Genomic DNA, 20,539 nt, shown 5'->3' with positions numbered 1-20,539 from the left:
ACAGGACTGAGCAGGTGTGAGCAATGGATGGATGGGTGGCTGATTCTTTTTTACTTGCCAGCAGTTATAGACAGGTTATCTATTAGAGACTTCATTACAGGGTTAAAAGCTTAATCATTAAGTAAAATAATAAATAAAATCATATATAGTAAAATTTATATAAAAATAAACAATAAATAATAATAAAATCATTAAAATACACACATCTACTCATCAACACTTCTAAAAATGCTGATTCGTTAATGGCACTTTATGGTTCTTTACTATGTTATGTGGTTCCTCATAAGGCCATTTCTTGACAAAGCACCATTTCATTCTGTGATGGGGTCTTAGCATATGAAGTTGGTTCTTTGTGCTTTGAAAATTGTCCTAATATGTTGAAAAACAAACGGAAATCTTTAATATATGGTAGCCTATCTAGCAGGACAGTAACAGATTAATAAAACCTGAACTTAGTCTGTTTAATTGTACGTATGCAGTGAGAATCCTTTTCAAATTATGACCCATTGATATCTCAGAAATCTGATACCATCTATTCATGGTTAATTACTGTTACAGATCTAAATAAATAAAGGCACTTTCTCGAACCTTCATGTGTTTTGGTCTTTCAGGAATCAAACAATGGCTCCCATGTGGCATTACTCTGAACAATCGCTTTGGCACCTTTATTTTATGAGTGTGTATACAGTAAGAATACGTGAATGTTCACTGTACAATCCTATATGCTTGTTACTGATCTGAACCAAATTTTGCACAGTTGTTCTCTAGAACCATATGGACGAGATAGTCTGCTCTGGAAACCAAAATGTTCATCCTGGGGACCCCAGTGTTTTGTTTTATTTTATTTTATTTTATTCTCTGAATGCTACAGTTTGCTCACTAGTGCCACCTGCTGGCTCAGAGAAAGTGAAACATCCCAGCCGACAAAAGCCGGACTAACAAACAAAATGACTACAAGCTTAAACATTACGTAGCACAAGTCCGGCATTTAATATAATAAATGAAATTTATGATAAACAATACAACTCATCAAGGCTTCCATTAAAAGGTAAATACAAATGAACTTCGGAATCTCTCTCTCTATATATAAGACAATGTGGGTGTACAGTATGTATGTATGTATGTTATGTTCCAGTATCACTTCCGAAAGGCTGGAGCGATTTTCATGAAACTTGGCACATATGTTTCTCATTGGTCGACTAAAAAAACTGTTGGGTGAAATCAACCCTAACCCACCACCTTCTGCGTAGGGTGGGGGGTGATCTTGAGATCTTGTATGCGTGTTATCATCCAGTTGACACTCGGAACGACCACCAGAGGGAGAAATGGGGGTGACTGCCAGCATTCTTTAGGTTTGAGCACCACCACCGCGCCCACCTGTTGCTTTTGAAATTAAATAGAGTTGGCCGGTTTGGCATCCCAACTATTTTTGGGACTCATTCTGTTTTTGTGACTCGAACAGCCATATATATATATATATATATATATATATATATATATATATATATATATATATATATATATATATATATATATATATATTTTGCAGTTGGAGATCCACAAAGGGAGAAAAAACGAATCACGTATCATAAAATAGTTTTATTCCTGAGCTTTCAACCCCTATCAGGGGTCTTCATCAGAGGATAATGCTTAGACTTACAAGAATCAAAGGCAATATATAGCAACACATTCAGTATGGGGGGGGGCGCATTGGGGGGGGGGGTGGAGGTGACTAAGTCAGTATAATCAAGGGGGGGGGGGGGGGTTGTATAGTTTAATTAATGTGTATATGTCCTTCTTAAGTTGGCATATGCTGGGTTTATGTCCAAGTGTCTGTTGATGGCGTTTTCATCTGATAGCCAAGACTCGGCCAACTCTCTGGCACTTTTAGTACTGGCCTTAAATTTTACTTTTACGTTGTCCCAGTTGAATGTGTGTCCTGTCGATTTAGTATGTGCATATATCAAAGATAGTTCGTCCTTTCTTCTGACGGCGTTGCGATGTTCCTGTACACGTGTTGAAATTCTTTTTGACGTTTGTCCTATGTATACCGCTGAGCAAGAATTGCATGGAATACTATAAACTGCGTTTCGTGTTTCGGCTGTCGGTTTCTTGCTTTTAGCATTAAAGAGGACCGTGCGCAGATTGTTGGTGGGTTTATGTGCTATTCTGATGCCCCACTTGGTCAGGGTGCGTGCCGTGCCTTCTGACACATTATAGTGGTACGGGAGTGAATGCCAGGTGGGGTGGGGGTTCTGATTTACGTCGCTTGTATGCTGATTCCTTTGGCGTCTGCTGTGTAGACTCCGATTAATGAATGATTTTGAGTATCCGTTCGAGGTGAAAAGTTGAAACAGATAGCGTCTCTCATTAATTTCTGTTTCCTTGGTATTACAATGCGTGTGGACTCGTTTAAATAGGGTTTTCACGCAGCTCCGTTTATGAGATACTGGGTGATTGCTGGAGAAGTGTAATATCTTGTCTGCGTAGCATTGTTTGCGGTAAACACTTGTGGTCAGGGTGGCGTCACTATTTCTTTTGATGTAAATGTCCAGGAAATTGATGTGTCGATTATTTTCTTTTTCCATTGTGAACTGGATTGTTTGGAATATTGTGTTAATATGATTGTAGAACTCATTCAGCTATTTCTTTCTTAATAGACGAAGCATGTGCCAACTTAAGAAGGACATATACACATTAATTAAACTATACAACCCCCCCCCCCCCCCCTTGATTATACTGACTTAGTCACCTCCACCCACCCCCCCAATGCGCCCACCCCCCACTGAATGTGTTGCTATACATTGCCTTTGATTCTTGTAAGTCTAAGCATTATCCTCTGATGAAGACCCCTGATAGGGGTTGAAAGCTCAGGAATAAAACTATTTTATGATACGTGATTCGTTTTTTCTCCCTTTGTGGATCTCCAACTGCAAATATGCAAACCGTATCACAGACCTTCTCTCCCATATATATATATATATATATATATATATATATATATATATATATATATATATATATATATATATATATATATATATATATATATATATATATCATATATATATATATATATATAGCAGACTGTAACTGTCTTGCGGTCATGTATGTACAGTATGTTATCATCCAGTTGACGCTCGGAACGTTTCTGGTTTGCGTCATAAAAGCGACCAACAGTTTTAGCATGAAAAGTCCGTTGTATTATTTGTTTGTCGTTTAATGTTTGTTTTTGTTAACTATATTTTCATCTTGCATTATTCTTATTGTAACAATGCTTGTATTAATAGAATGAAATCAACCTAATAATATTACTTTGATTTTTTTAGGTCGTCAAAAATTCTGCATGTAAAAACGTATTACTAAACCACAAAACAAAAAATAATCTGACAAAAAACCTTAAAAAAGCTTCGCTTTTCCTATCGTTTTTACACCACTTGGAACATATTCTGCAATTATATTTTGATTAAAATAGGCTATCTATTATATTATATATATATATATATATAAGATAAGTAACCAATTTTATTTTTGGTTCTATTCAATAAGGGCGCGCACAAAAAGGCGACCTTCAAAAGGGCGACCTCAATTGAGCGCCGAATAAATGCGCGCGCAAATAAAGGAGCGCTTCAAAAAGGTGACCTCAATTGAGCACGGCAAATAAAGGCGTTCATAGATAATTTAGTTGAAATGGCTCTGGAATATGTGAACAGCAACAAAGGTGCAGATCTACTCGTAGTCGAAGGCTATACATTCAGAAAGGAGAAAACTATCAATGGGAAACACATCTGGAAATGCACTGAATATAGGATTGGAAAATGTTCGTCTCGCTGTCATACCAAAACTGTCATTGCCTTAATCTAATTTTCTGTAATTTTGAAAACAACGAAATATAGAGAGCTTTAGAAATAGTTCGTTAGAAGTAGTTCGTTAGAAGTTCATGCATTAATTAATTGGATGTTTTAATATTCTTGCTTTCACCTTTTTATACGTTCAATCATTGCCTTTATCTAATAAATTTTCTGCAATAATTTTGTTGCGTTTGCCTTTATTCGCTGCGCCCAATTGACGTCACCCTTTTGAAGCACTCCTTTATTTATGCGTGCATTTATTTGGCGCTCAATTGAGGTCATTCTTTTGAAGATCGCTTTTATTTATGTGCGCTTTTATTCACCGCGCCCAATTGAGGTCGCCCTTTTGAAGGTCGCCTTTTTGTGCGCGCCCTTATTGACGGATACCAAACCCCATAAACCTCCCAAGAACTATTGAAATGATAATAAAACAAGGACAAACGAAATCTTAAAACAAACTGTGCAACAATAATGCATTTCAAATAAATCTAACAATATCGTGAAAAGATTAAAGAAAAGGTACAATGCCTCACTGATTCTCCAAAACAAAACTTACAATTAGTTAAAATACCTTGACCCTTAAAATATATTCATGTATACAAAAACACTTAAAATCCCCATAAAAAATTTAATCTACCCTTTAAAAGTGAACATTTGAGGCACCTGGATTTTACTTCCTCACCACAACACCCAGTTAGCCGTTGATCCCTTCTCACACAACTGGCTTCAGACCTTTTCTAGGCCGATTTACACAGGTGGATGAATTTGTCTCTTAAAGAGAAAACACCGATCTTATTCACAAATAACATGTTACTATTTGGGGTATCTGTCCCTATTTATCAATCTTTCGTTTACTTACCTGGGCAACATCATATGCTACCCCTACCTGCTTTCATATAAACAGGAGTACGGTGTGTTTTTGCAAGGGGATGTTGGGTGAGGCCTGATTGAAAGTGGAAGCACAATGCATCACAAAGGAGAATCAAAGAGTTGTTTTTTATCTCCTGCTTCGTCTGTTTTTCATCATAATTTAAGCTCTATGAACTGTCCACCTTGAACTAAGAGGACTAGTCAGACAGAACACCATTCATTGTTACATCCCATCAATGCAGTACCACAATATTGGAATCCAATCAGACCCAAAAAGAGCAAATTCTTGACTCACAAGAGCACAGATGTTGATAGAGAGCCAGTGTGGATAATGGAGGGAAAAGCCAACAATAAAAACAGGATCAGCATTTAAAAACATATAAACCTTAGCTTTCTTTCCTTAACCCTTTCTACAAACATACCTGGGCAATGCCGAGTACTTTGGCTATTACAATAAAAAGTAAATCTACAATATGTGTTCCCACAAAAGTGCCACAATATGTATTGTGATCTGTAAGGGCCATTGCAGGACCCCAAACCCAAGACACAACTTCAAAGACACAAATCCCAGTTTAAATAAAAGGTTTATTAATGCAAATACCTTTCTATACAGGCTTCTTGGTAAACACACAATATAATAAAATCTTCTTCTATTTCACTTCTTTTCCTCCACACTTCCAAAACAACCTGTTATTGAATCCTTTCAGTGCCAGGGCATTGTCCATAAGACACACCTCCAGGTCAGACTGATGTCTACGAAAGTAAGGATTATAAATCTCTGCACCACCCCCTGGCAGCACCCATGGAACCCAACAGGACTGCACTCTAGGACTCCAATGTCCAGCATGCCCTGTGGGTAACCTGCAGGGTACCAAAGTTCAGAGACACTGCCACCTAGCACATCAGGGAAAAAGATACTCTTATGTTGTTATCTCTCTTGGTCCTTGCACTGTATTGGATCCCTGTTCCATCCTGGGTGGAACACCAGCCCATGCATGTCATCCATTACAGTATATACAAAACTTCATATGTGTGCAACACAATACACTGTCAAAGTAGAAATATAAACATAATATTCCATTAGATATGCTAAAATTGAAGTTTAGGAATTGGGGTCAATTGATGGATGAAGGATGGATGTGAAACACGCACTGTATTTACAGGATTGACACTTGCAGAGGTGGATGTGGCAATGGGGAGTGGGCCACTTTAGATTTGCTCACGGGTTGCTGTTCCTTTACCTGCTACCTGCAACATTTTGGCCTAATTTTAAAAAACATGGTTTACAGAACCAACACCTATGGGTGACTAGAGAATGCTTTGTGTGTGATTACTCCAGAAGATGAGATTTTACCTGTGATATGTACCGCATGCACTTCAGAGCAGGTAATCCTGCTGACGCTAAGCATGTTTGGGCACTTGGAAGAAAGACCAGCCAGGAAAGCTTGGGTTGCTGCTGGAAGAGATGTTTGTGAGGCCAGCAGGGGGTGCTTATCCTGTGGTCTGTGTGTAGATCTCAATGCCCCAGTGCAATGTCATGGACGGTGTGCTGTAAAACTGGCACCATCCGTCAGATGAGCCATAAAACCGAGGTCCTGATTCTCTGTGGTCATAAAATATCCTTGAGCATCTCCTGAAAAGTGTGAGCTTTGCAAGGCTGAATGTCTCCTCACAATTGTTATAACTTCGAGTGAATAGAGAACTCATTACGTTATTTGAATATAAATTGATAATTAACTCTTCAACGAATAAGCATGTGAATTATAGATGATAGGTAGTCCATTATCCAGGACAACATAGGTTCATCCACCTGCATGTCTCTGAGTTTACCCCTTAACAGGGATGGCTGAATAGCAGTGAAGGCATTTAAGAAATCAGAAACATATTTCTCAGCTTTGTCCAGCCTTGTGGAGCAGGTAGATAATTGCATCCTCCACTCCAATCTTTGTCTGATAGGAAAACTGTAATGGGTCCAGATGGTCTACAACTAGAGCAGTCATATAATTCAGAACCAGCCTCACAAAGGCCTTTGTGATGTGAGATGTAAGTGCCACTGGTCTGTGGTCATTAGGTGAGAGGCACATGCCTGCTTTGGAACAGAAACATTGCAGAATGTTTTCCACAGCAGTGGCACTTTCTGTAGCCTTAGGGACAGATTCAACAGGTGACAGAGGACCCCGAAAAGTCGGTCAACACAGGCCTTAAGAACTCGATGACTAAACTTCATCTGGTCCTTTGGTTTACCCTGTGTGTAGCCTCCTCTTGGTCTTTAGTTAGGGAAAGTCCATGCTGGCCCATCACTGGCCATTCCAGTTGAAGTGTTAGGAATTGTTGTTGATGAAGTGGAGATGGTGTTGAGGGACTGGTCATTGGAAGAAAGTGTCAGTAGGAGGGAAAGCCTATCAAAAAAAGGCTATTAAATAACTCACATTTTTTGTATTGCTATTTCATACTTTAAAAGAAAATGCTGCTGTATGAAAATGCCACACTTACCAAATCGCTTCTTGAGGTGATCACCTCGTCTTCTCACCCATCATGCCAGCCCTGAGTCATACATTAAAAAGTCAATTGCAGTATTCTAGTTGAGAGGTGATAATGGTCTGACATGGGGCAGGAGGAAGGATGACATGGTAACATTGCTTTAATGGTGACTGGAAGTGGCTCGCTGCCGTTTGACTTTAACTCCGAGGCTGCTGGCTGTGAATGATTGACTAGTAGGAGTCTAGTAGGAAGTATTCAGAGTTTGGGTTGAGCTGTCTGGGGTCAAAGAAGCAGTTTGTTTTTATTGTATTCAGCTTAGGGCAGCACGGTGGCGCAGTGGTAGCACTGCTGCCTCGCAGTTAGGAGACCTGGCTTCGCTTCCCGGGTCCTCCCTGCGTGGAGTTTGCATGTTCTCCCTGTGTCTGCGTGGGTTTCCTCCCACAGTCCAAAGACATGCTGGTTAGGTGGATTGGCGATTCTCAATTGGCTCTAGTGTGTGCTTGGTGTGTGGGTGTGTTTGTGTGTGTCCTGCGGTAGGTTGGCACCCTGCCCGGGATTGGTTCCTGCCTTGTGCCCTATGTTGGCTGGGATTGGCTCCAGCAGACCCCCGTGACCCTGTGTTTGGATTCAGCGGGTTGGAAAATGGATGGATGTATTTAGCTGATGAAGGTAAGCCGACATTTACATGCTGATTGATATCAGTGAGGCAGGAAGCGAACTTATCTGCTGTGTGTCCATGGAGCGAAATTCAGATTGTAAAAAGATGGCCATCATTCACACACAAGTGTAACAGGAAGAAGTTCTCCTGAATCAGGCAACCCAAGCGTCACACTCAACAGAACAAGATTATTTAGCGTGTTTGGCACAGACATTAAATGATATATTTTTGCTCACACTTCATAAGGTGCGATTCACCATGTTGATATTTACTTGCATTGACAATACAGCAGATGTTTACAGTAAACAAAAGGATATTTGTGGTATTATTTTCTAAGTCTGCCAACCACATACGTCCGGTTCTGAGTCACAGAAGCACCATCATGCAAGAAACAGGAACCAGCCCTAGACGTGGTACTCACATTGAGCCAAATTAGTGTTCTCAGTAAAAATTACCCCTCAAATATTTTGGAATGCTGAGAAAAAATTTACAAGCACACAAGGAGTACACACCAACTCCATGCCAGAAGTGAGCAGGCAGAACAGAGGAGCATTAGGAGAAGGCAATGAAAACTTCAACATCACCCTGCACCCTGGTATAAACCTTATTAATGTCTAAGCACTCTGTTTGTATTTCCCCTTCTTCGTCTTCTTCTTTCAGCTGCTCCCATTAGGGGTTGCACAGTGGATCATCTTTTTCCATCTCTTCCTGTCCTCTGCCATTTCTTCTGTTACACCCATCACCTGCATGTCCTCTCTCACCACATCCATAAACCTTCTCTTAGGTCTTCCTCTTTTCCTCTTCCCTGGCAGCTCTATCCTTAGTACCCTTCTCCCAATATACCCCTCATCTCTCCTCTGCACATGTCCAGACCAACGCAATCTCGCCTCTCTGACTTTGTCTCCCAACCGTCCAACTTGATCTGACCCTCTAAAGTCCTCATTTCTAATCCTGTCCATCCTTATCATGCCCAATGCAAATCTTAACATCTTTAACTCTGCTACCTCCAGCTCTGTCTCCTGCTTTCTGATCAGTGCCACCATCTCCAACTCATATAAGATAGCTGGTCTCACTACCGTCCTGTAGATCCTCCCATTCACTCTTGCTGATATCCGTATTGATGCTGTATTTCCACTGTGGCTCTGAAATTTACTGAAGAATGACTTGGCATGTATTTGTAATTTTTAATAGTTCATATTGCAACACTTCTTAAGGAAATTCATTTTTTTTAATTAAAAAAAGCATTATAATAACATCAGATTCTCTGACCTGTTCAATCAAACCAGAGACCATCCTAGCAGCATCAAAAGCAAGGCAGGGACAAGCAAACCACACAAACACCTCACTAAACCAATCTAACATTAGAAAATAATATTAAACACAGACCCTTGGGATGTGGGAGGAAAACCGGAGTTCCTGAATAAATCCCCACATGAACATCAATGAGCAAACTGAACACAGCAACTGTAGTTAGAATTGAATTTATTGATGCCAGATCTGCGAGGTCAGCAGTGCTCCCCATTGTGCCACCTCACTGCTCCCAGATATGTTATAATGAACATCAGAAGGTCTTCCTCCCCTCTGTGCACCTTTGTCCTGACTAAATTAAAAACGAAACTCCCAAATTACTGAACCTCACCTTCATCTTGAAAAACAGTTAAGGAAGGCAAATCCCACCGCCGCCACCACTCACCCTCACCGGCTTCATGCTATTTGCACCTTTTCACTCACTGTGCTTATCAGTTTCACAACTGCCAAGACATTTTCTATTCTGTGTTTTGCAAAATGCATGATACTGTTAAAGGTGTCTTTTTCAGCTTCCACTGGACCATCAGCATTGATGGCAGCTTTTACTGCTAGTGCCGTACCTGTCAATCCTCCTAAAACTACACCACTCAAAACTGCAACACCTAACAGGGATATTCCGTTGCCACCAAAGTCCACCGGCATTGTAGTCAGTAAGCGCCCATTGTCTAATTTAGCTACAGACAAAACAGGCAGTGAGGCTAAAATTACACCCCTCAGGGACCCTAGCAGGATCCCAGTTGGCACGGCCACCACCAGGTTCAGAATCTTCGTTACGCAGTGGCTGGACTTCTCTGACTCAGGGTTTGATTTGTTTTTCCTTATTTCCAATTTCATTAAGCAGCTCTGTCCTCTATTCAGCGCCACCATATTGTCTATCTTTCCTAGAAGCTCCGTGACCTGTGTGCGGTCAGTTTGATTTTTATTGCTGAATGTGTGGTACCTGCTGCCACATTGCTGGACCAGTTTCATGATATGTTCGTTCACAGAGATGAAGTCCTCAATGCTACTGCTTTTACCTAACTGGTCTTTGTGGGTGAACAAAACTAACGCATACTGGGCGGCACTCTCAGCTAGGAACTCCTGGATCTTCCTTACTGTGGCCATGTCTTCCTTCGTGAAAATGCGAACAGGAATCACCACCAGGAAGGCGTGCGGCCCTGGAGAGGAGGGAAATGAACACTGCACAATCTCACCTTCCACTTCGTCTTCTGTAAGTTTGGTGTTAAAGAAGCCTGGGGTGTCAATCACAACAACATCTCTGCCATTTATGGTGGCACCAGCTTTTTGGCATTGCTCAGTGATGGAGTTGGAGCTTATAGTGGACTTAAATTCAGTTCTGCCCAAAATGGTGTTTCCTGATGCACTTATGCCAGCTCCTGTCTTCCCAAGAAGCACCAGCTTCAACTCGGAAGGCTGCACCATAGATTGGACTTCTGCATCTCCTATCAATGGAAACAAGAATAAGACACTAATAAAATACAAAGCACGTCACTGAGCCATCAATACTTTTTTTCTGAACCTGTATATTCCAATTAAAGGTTGTGGACTGTCCAATGAGTGCTGGATAAGTGAAGTTTGAGTTTCACCTGTTAAAACACAAAAAAAAAATTACACAATGGAAACAAAGCTGATTAGCGCTGCCATTTGGTGATGTGTTTCCACACTGGAGCTCCACAGTTGTTGGGTATTCTTTGATTATAATCAATTTATCCAGCTCAGGAATGTGGTGCCAACCCCAGCAGCACAAGGAAGGGACAAAAAGAGATGGGGTGCTAGTCTACTAGTGTCCACTATGATACGGTTCTTTTGATTCCTAACTTGTGAATAGACATCTTAAAGGTGTAGTGGGCTACCTAGCAGGATACTAACAAATCAAGAAAACCTGAACTTAGTCAGTACTACTGTATACAGTAAGAGTCTTTTTCACATCAGGAACCCATTGAGATTTCACAAATCTGTTTTCTGTTTATGGATATTCATGGAAACTGTCAGGGATCACAATGAAAAGTGTTTTCTATAACCTTCATGCAGATGTTTTCCCTATGGCATCAGTATGAAGAAAACCTTTGGCACCTTATGCAGATGGTTTTCAGGCCAGGATTCAAACCCAGGATGGTGGAGCTGTCAGGCAGCAGCATTAACCACTGTTCCATCCTAATAATAATAATGATGATAATACATTTTATTTATATAGCATCTTTCCCATGCTCAACACTAGTTTATTTTTTACTGACAAGATAACAATCTAATGCTGTGTTCCATTTACCTCAGAAGTCGGAAGATGGAGCAGGGAATGACATCACACCTGAGCTGACCACATTCCATTAAAACATTTGGAAACATAATATGGATGCATTGAGGAAATCCCTTTGTTGTGCTTACTCCAACAGTAGTTGATAACAACACAATACATACTATTTTGCATATCCAAACACCATAGCAGCACATCCACAGATACAAGTTGGACAGCACTGTGTGTACGACAGATTTAATGAGATACAAATAGACAGAAGTGCTCATAAACAGTATAATACTACAGCTTTCAATAAAGTTCATTGTGTACATCACCATTTTGGATTGATGTCATGATCTGAAGTGGGATAAACTTGGACTTGACAGACCAATCTCAAGTTTCTAAGCTGGAAATATGACTTTACAGAGTATTCCAGTTGAAAATTCTGACTATGAACTTAAAAACTGTAACTTCCCACTTTAAATGGAGTTCGACATTAATTTACTTGCTTCACATAAAGATAAATAAATGTTGGGGTGAAAATGGCCAAGAGTCAAACACTGTGGCAAAAAGGGGAGGGGCTTCAAAACTGACTTTTTACTGGGGTTGAGAAGGCATTGGGTAATACAGCAATGGGGGCGTGGCCAAATGGCACAGGCTTTTACTTTTGTGATAATATTGTGAAAATAAAAATCATTTTATATTCCTCGTTTTCATCAATGTGTAACACATTAACATTTACATGCCATGTTGTTTGGCGTTAATCTTAAATCATTTACCATTAAGTCATGTAAGACAGTGCTGCAGCACAGTATTTAACACTGCAGCCTCAAAGTTCCAGTATGATAAGTACAAATCCTGATTTGGACACTGTCTGGCTGGGATCTGCTGCTCCACTTCATGGATTTTGCTCTGAATTTCCTCTTATATCTCAAAGATATCTAATTTTAAGTAAATTGGCAAGTGAAAGTTTGTTATGAGGGAGACCACCCTGAGATAGACAGGCAAACTGTCCCTGCTTTGGGCTTCTGTGTTTCTGAGATGGCCTCCAGCCCACGACTGGCAACTGGAATGAACATGATCAATAATGGGATTAACACATTCAGGACAAAAGAAAAGATAAACTATTGCAATTTAAATTAAAATTAATGTATACTCTGCGACTTTCTACTGAATAAGTAGGGTTGGAAATTGATGGATGGTTTGATGGATGAAAACAAAACAAAATGTTTTTTGCTTAATAGGAATCATCTGAAAAACTTAAAATTTAATCTTTTATCAAATGAAATCTGGGACAGCATGATGGTGCAGGGTTTCACTTGGATACCATATATCTAGATGGTGTCTGCATCTCACTTACCACCTGGCACAGGAGCTAAAGACCTCCTTCTAAACACGGCTACCTTGTCACTTACAGTATACCGCTTCAGCAGCCTGACCTCACCCTCTATGGATACAACAGATCTAAAATTGATATGATGGTTTTCTCCTGTAACCCATGGCTAAAATAGTGTATCTGATTTCCCTTTCTATGTTACAAAATATGGCAGCAAAACTTTAGGCCCCCAATTGGATAACAGTGGATTAACTGTCCTGGACAGGGCAAAATGTTGGCACACACTCCTAAAGATAATAGTTTTTTAATTGCATTTTATGGTTCTTTACTAGGATATGTGGTTTTATGATGAACCTTTGCTTGACAAAGTACAGTTTCATTCTAGGAAGGTTCTTTGCATGACATTAGTTCTTTGTGCTTTGAAAACCCTTCTAATATGTAGAAGAAACCAGGAATCTTTAACATATGGTAGGCTACCTAGCAGGACACTAACAGAATAAGAAGACTTGGAGTGGGCCTTTGTTATTGTATGCAGCAAGAGTCCTTTTAACTCTTTGAGGGCTAAATATTTTTTCCAAAAAGCAATGATTTCACTCAGAAGTCAACATAAAACGTCTGTTGCTGCATGCTGTGGTTGTCAGTTTGCCAAGAATGCGCGGCTTGCTTGCTGCCAGGCTGTCTTTGTGTGGCTGGGACACGGGCGCAGTGTGTTACAATCTGGTTTCTACCTCTTATCATTGTTAAGTGGCAGTCCTCCCTGGCAAACACTGTCAGTGCCACGGCTAGCTGGGAACCAATCAGCTGAAGCTGAAACCTCACATTCATCTTCGATCGCTTGTATCAAAAACTTGAGTCCGACAAGTCATAGTCCAGTTCAGAGATAATAGGCAATAAAGTCGTTCACGGAGTGTTTTGCTTTACACATTCGCTTTGATCTCTCGCCAGATGTCAGTGCCATTTTTGCCGTCATGTGCGCCTTGCTACTCACGAGAGTGCAGGGAATCTCATTCAAACTAATGAATCTAACTTTCTTTCTAGTAATGAGAGTCCAACTAAAATGTAACGGTGGGTTTTGTCATAGTTTACAGTCGATTACCATCGTCAACTCCTCCTTTTGACAAAAGTCAACATCAACCCTGAAAGAGTTAATATCATAAGCCAGGGGTGGGCAAAGTCATTCCTGGAGGCCCGCAGTGGCCGCGGGTTTTTGTTCCAACCCAGTTGCTTAATTAGAAGACAATCCTTGCCAATAATTACATTTCATGGCTTGTTAGTGCTTTAACTCTGCTATGTCAAGTCATTCTCATATCTTAGGTTTTTTTTCCATTCTAAGGATATCATCCAAATACTTTGAAGTGTAAAATGGATGGGTAATTCTCAATCCTTCACTTTTTTTCTCTTCTCTTTCTTCCAAGTATTTAATTAAACCAAATAGTGCACGATAAATACACACAGGTGTAAAGGGTGACAAGCAAAATGGATAACTGCTGGATTCTTTTGTCATTTGCATCTTATTGCTAATAAGGAGCAATTAAAAACGGAGAATGCAGCTGTTTAACACTTAAATAAGCAATAAGGGTTCAAAATCTTAATGAGGGAGATAACTAAAATGAAGCAGAAGTGTTCCTTGAGCAATATGTGCTTCTTATTAAGCAATTGGGTTGGAACAAAAACCTGCAGCCATTGCGGCCCTCCAGGAATGACTTTGCCCACCCCTGTCATAAGCCATTGGTATTTCACAAATCTGTTACTATTTATTAATGGTTATTTACTATATGGAGCCCATTATGGATTTTATATAAATGAAGGTTCTTTCTGGAACCTTCATGTGAATGGGTCGTTTGAGAATCCATATGATATCACTATGAAGGACCACTCTAACACCTTTATTTTTAAGAGTGCAGTAGTAACGAGGAGACTGGAGTTCATGACCCGTGTGTTTCCTGTGTGGAGTTTGCATGTTCTCCCTCTGTCAACGTAGATTTCATCAGAATGCCAAAGACATGCATGTTAGGTAGGTTTGTGTTTGCTATATGGACCTGTGTGTGTGTGTGCTTATCCCACGATGGACTGGTGTGCTGTTTCAGGGATTGTTTCCATTTTGTGTCCCATGCTAGGTGGGGTAGGCTCCTGTGACAAGATAAGCGGGTAAGGAAAATGCATGGATGAGCTAAAAAAAAAAATAAATAAAAACCTTGATACTGCTAACTAGACCCTTATCTCAAGAGAACTTTAAAGTACACCAACAATATCTGTGACAGTGTTGTTCTTGCAGCATTGTCCTCCTTTAATCTTTTTGGCCAGAAGGCACAGGCCAGAAGCTCAAATCACAGCGTCAAAGGCTCAAGCTTGAATATATTAATAAATACAAAGGGCATGACGATGAAGAGTTAACTAAAGCTGTAAAGGTCTGAACTGACGTAGAATTATTAAGAGGACAAGGGGAAATTTTTCACAATGCCTTTTTGTGTAAACGTTCGCTAACATTATTATTATTATTATTATTATTATTATTATTATTATTATTGTTATTTCTAACAGTAATGGACAGATAGGCGCTCCGTCAAGGTTTTGTTTATTTTCTTGCGCTCGGTTCTGTCGCGTTAGGCCGCAGTCCTCCCAGACGCTGAACCGGACTGAGCAAGTTTCAAGTTTTCAATTGTGCAGATAACTTTAGATTATAATGACATGATAAGGTTGTGTTCTCTTTTCCGTGTTATTATAAAAGAAAAAAAATTCAGCCCAACCTCCCGAATGTAACGAGAGAAAAAAAAAACTTGCCTGAAATGCTCTCGTCCATAACTTCCTAGTCCTTTGTACCTTTTAATATCGTCAGACGACTTTTTCGTTTTGTCGCTGAAACGAGCCGCGATCCTCCGGTCACTTTGCAGTTTTACATGGGGTAGTGGAGTTCGACCGCAGCCACAGCCCACTGAGGCAGTCCGTGGCGGGCTCGATCTTAATGAACGAATGGCTCCTTTTTCCTCGGTTCGCTGAGTGAAGGTAGTCGTCTTTTTTACAGAAAGAGACGCTCAAACAGTTTTTCAAATAAAAAAATAAATTCGATATTTCAGGAGCACGCCACACCCTGTACAATCGAAACCTTTACCACCTCGGAGTTTCGCTTTCGTTTCACTGCAATGCTTGTTATTTTATTACAAGAAGCATCACTTATTATTATTATTTCCACAAATTTTGGTTCCTTTAGCCTTTTTTTTGGCAAATTTTGCTTCTACTTCACTTAAACATATTTTAATAGCATTATAAATATCGATTAAGGGATAGGTGTAAACTTAAACTACTGTGCACATTATTACAATAAAAAAGTTTGTCAGGTGTCCTTAGCTGCACAAGCCTTTGTTCTGAAATTAACAAAAAAAATTAATCGATGGTGTTGGGCCGGTGCCCTTCTCAGAATCAAAACCCACGCTCTTTTGCCTTTTGCGCATGCGTGGAGCAAAACGCGCTCTGTATTCTAAAAGAATAAACTTCCTAATGTTTGTGCGAAATTCCCCCTGAACAAGTTTCCAACTGTTTTCCCGTGTTCTTGATGACCTCATTTTAAAGTCATAGTCTCGATTCACTGTACAAATTCCCTTCATAATTTTAAACACTTCAGTCATATCACCTCTTAATCTTTTTTTGATTAAATTGTAAAGGCTCAGCGCTTTTAATTTTTCCTCATAATTCATCCCCTGTAGCCGTGGAATCAGCCTAGTTGCTCTTCTCTGGACATTTTCTGGTGCTGCTATATCTCTTTTGTATAGCCTGGAGACCAAAACTGCACCCAGTACTCCATATGAGGCCTCGCCAGTGTGTTATAAAGCTTGAGCAGAACCTCCTTGGACTTGTACTCCACACATTGTGCTCTATAACCTAACATTCTGTTTGCGCTCTTAATGGCTTCTGAAAACTGCCTGGAAGTTGAAAGAATAGGGTCCACTATGACTCCTAAATCCTTTTCATAAGGTGAGCATGCTTACACAACAATGGTGGCTATCACATCATGCTGGTGATGCCCCAGGTTAGACAAGCACTATATAAATGATGTTCCCAATGTCCAGCCCATCTCCTTATAGATTCTTGCTTGCTGAGGCCAGCACCCCAACATATATTTGTGCTGCCAGCTGCTCTTTACAGGGTGGCATGCCACACCGCAATCTAATAGATCAGCTTTTCCTGAGAAGTGGTTGGCATTGATAGGCTGCATGTCTTCCTCCTTTTCTGGGTATGTCATTTAAATGTGACACTGGCATCTGGAGAAAGGGTTAGCAGGTATCACATTTGAGATCAAGTCAGTTATTACTTGCTGAAGAGCTGCTACAACACATTGGCTGAGGTTAGAGATGTGGAGTGTGGATGGACTGTTTCCTACACATGAGCTGTAGAGGCCACTCAAAGGTGATGTGGACATCAGGTGTCATGGTGTCAAGGTTCAAGGTTCTTTTATTTGCCATTTGTGCATAAAACCAACAGTCAAAGCACATTGGAATTCTTGTGCAGAGCTCTGTCCGAGTCATAGTAAAACATTAAAAAATTAAAAACAGTAAAACAAAATAATAAATAATGTAGATTATACCAGCACTATACAGAAAGGTGGTAATATCTACACAAAAAAATACAATATATTGTAGGTATTGCCCAGTTAAAATATTGCACATTTATCACTCGTCATTTACATGATAAGTGAAGTGAGGTAGCGTGAGGTTATTACACATATTCAATAATTTTGTTTTGCCATCAGTCTGACTGTGGTGGGGAAAAAGCTATTGAAAAACCTTGTTTTGTGAGTGATGATGCTGTCCGCTCTGCTGTGTCTCATACAGTTTTTGTGTCTGAGCAGAGAGTGAGATAGATGGAGTGAGTCCCTGATAATTCCATCTGCTCTTTTCCAACAACGATGTGCGTACATAAAGTCCATGGAAGGAAGTTTTGTCCCTATGATCCTCTCCGCAGTCTTTATGACTCTTTGCAAAGCCTTCCTCTCTGCCTGTGTGGTGTTCCCATACCAGACAGTGATGCCTGTGGTGAGAATGTCCTCTGTAGGCCTGGGTGAGAGGGCGATGGTTCAGGCCGGCTTTCCTGAGCAACCCCACGACTGGATGGTGAGCAGGAATGATGAAAGTCATGAAACTGCAATTATTTTTAAGAGTCAAATAAACATAAGAATTAGACTGTACCATATGTTGGAATAAAAATCTGTAGTCATAGGAGTCCTCAGTGTCAAGATAAGTAATTGTTAAACACTTCTTTATATGAAAGTTGATGTTAACTTCTTGTAATTGAGGGATGATCCCTAACTCGGGGGAGAGACATGGCGGTTGTAAGAAAGATGGCTGACCTGTAAATGAACCACTAGAGTAATTCATTAGTAAAGACTTTATTTAAATAAATCTTTCTGTGTTACTTTCAACTGCATTAAAGTCACATATTACAGAACCCAAAGAACATGACATGGTGTCAGAAGCGGTGCAGTTGAAGTAGATACGTGTCCTGCGAAGCATTTGTTTTTTCTCGAAAAAAAAAAGAAAGAGAAGAAAAGAAAATAAGACGTCGTTAAAATGGAGAAGCTACAGCCACCTCCTAGCCTTCAGCTTTCAGGTAACCTTGCCGAGAACTGGAAACGGTTTAAACAACGCTTCGAAGTATATTTAGCGGCAATTGGTGCAGATGAAAAAAGCGACAAAATGAAAACGTGCATTTTGTTACATATAATTGGGGAGGAAGCGCCGGAAATTTATAACAACTTTCAGTTTGATCAGGGAGAACATATGAAGTTAGACGTTATACTGGATACATTTGAAAGATATTGCATTCCAAAACGGAACGTCACTTTCGAAAGGCACAAGTTTTTTACTTGTATACAGAAGCAAGGTGAAACGATTGATGAGTACGTTACCGAGTTGCGCACACGGAGTAAAACATGCGAATTTGGAGAGTTAACAGAATCTTTAATAAAAGACAGGATCGTCTGCGGAATACCAGATATCGCACTCAGAGAAAGGTTACTAAGAGAGCTGGATTTGGATTTGGAAAAAGCAGTAAGAATATGTAGGGCAGCCGAAACAATCAAAGTACAAGTAAAAGAAATGTGTAATGAAGAAAACGCAGTACACGTGCTGAACAAAAAAGGAAAGAACAAAAAGCATTTAAATACAGAGGAAAATAAAAGTGGAAATAAAACAATATACAGCACAAAACAGGCATGTGGACGTTGTGGATCACATCATGCTCCCAGACAGTGCCCAGCATACAATAAAGTTTGTAAAAAATGTGGGAAGAATAACCATTTTGCTCGCTGCTGTAAATCACAAGTGAAACCAAGTCAAGTGCACACTGTAGAAGAAACTGAAGTTGAGGAATTTTATATAGATGCATTGACTGAAGTAAATGGGAGAAGGAAAGAATGGATTCTGCCAGTTCAAGTGAACAATGCCATTATTTCATTTAAATTAGATACTGGGGCGCAAGTGAACATTATGCCTGAAAATGAATATAGAAAACTGCAGCCCAGACCAAGTCTGCAAGAAACAGAAATAAAAATTACTGGATATTCAGGAATGCAAATACCTGTTACAGGGCAATGTGTAGCTTGTGTTAAGTACAAAAACAAAAAATACTCACTGGTATTTGTGGTCGTGCCAAAGAGAGTTCAGGCAATTTTAGGACTGTCTGCTTGTGAGAAAATGAACTTGATTGAAAGAGTGCTTACTATTAACATAGAGGACAATACTGAATATGAAGCACTGCTCCAAAAATATAGTGATCTATTTTTGGGACTAGGTTGTCTTCCGGGGGAACACAAGATAATCACAGACAAAAGTGTATCTCCTGTCATACACCCCTGCAGAAAGGTCCCATTTGCCCTGAAAGAGAAATTAGCAGAGGAACTAGACAGAATGGAGAGCTTGCAAGTAATCAAGAAAATCAATGAACCTACTGAATGGGTAAACTCTCTGGTTATTGTAGAAAAGAAAGATGGAAAATTAAGAATATGTTTAGATCCCAGAGACCTGAATCGAGCCATCAAGAGGGAACATTTCAAACTTCCAACAAGAGAAGAAATTATGGCACAGTTTGCAAATGCAAAATATTTCAGTAAACTAGATGCTTCATCAGGATTTTGGCAACTAAAATTGGATGAGTCTAATTCTAAATTATGCACATTTAATACTCCATTTGGCAGATATCAATTTCTGAGATTGCCTTTTGGCATAGCATCGGCGCCAGAGGTCTATCACAAAACAATTCATATGATTTTTGAACATTTTGATGGAGTTGACACCTCCATGGATGATATAATTGTATGGGGTTCATCAAAGGAAGAGCATGATGAAAGGCTGAAGAAAGTGTTGGATGCTACCAGAACAGCAAATTTAAAGTTAAACAAAGGAAAATGTTTGGTAGGAGTTAAGGAACTAACATTTTTAGGAGATATTCTTAGCAGTGAAGGAGTAAAACCTGATAAATCAAAAGTATCTGCTATTGAAAACATGCCAAGACCTCAGTGTAAGAAAGATATACAGAGATTTATAGGTATGGTAAATTATCAGGCAAAATTTATTCCAAATCTGTCAAATATATTGGCACCTCTTAGACAACTGACAGAAAAAAATGTGGAATGGACTTGGAACTATGAACAAGAGACGGCCTGGAAGGAAGTCAAGAAGCTACTAATAAAAGAGCCGGTTTTAAAGTTCTATGATCCGCATAAACCAATCAAAATTTCATCTGATGCCTCACAATCTGGATTAGGAGCTGTACTACTACAAAAGCATGATGAAACATGGCAGCCAGTTGCA

At 39.8% G+C, this 20,539-nt stretch overlaps 1 protein-coding gene across 1 annotated transcript; it reads right to left on the bottom strand.

Annotated features, from left to right (window-relative positions):
- Positions 1-9,325: 9,325 nt before the first annotated feature.
- LOC127529753 (GTPase IMAP family member 9-like) lies at positions 9,326-10,630 on the bottom strand. The gene has a single exon (XM_051934463.1). The coding sequence runs from the start codon at positions 10,588-10,590 to the stop codon at positions 9,565-9,567; it is 1,026 nt and encodes a 341-aa protein (XP_051790423.1). The 5' UTR covers positions 10,591-10,630; the 3' UTR covers positions 9,326-9,564.
- Between the last annotated feature and the right edge of the window lie 9,909 nt (positions 10,631-20,539).

Source organism: Erpetoichthys calabaricus, chromosome 12, assembly GCF_900747795.2.
Source record: "Erpetoichthys calabaricus chromosome 12, fErpCal1.3, whole genome shotgun sequence".
NCBI lineage: Eukaryota > Metazoa > Chordata > Cladistia > Polypteriformes > Polypteridae > Erpetoichthys > Erpetoichthys calabaricus.
The sequence above is the reverse complement of the archived record's forward strand: the minus strand, read 5'-3'. Positions and strand labels throughout refer to the sequence as shown.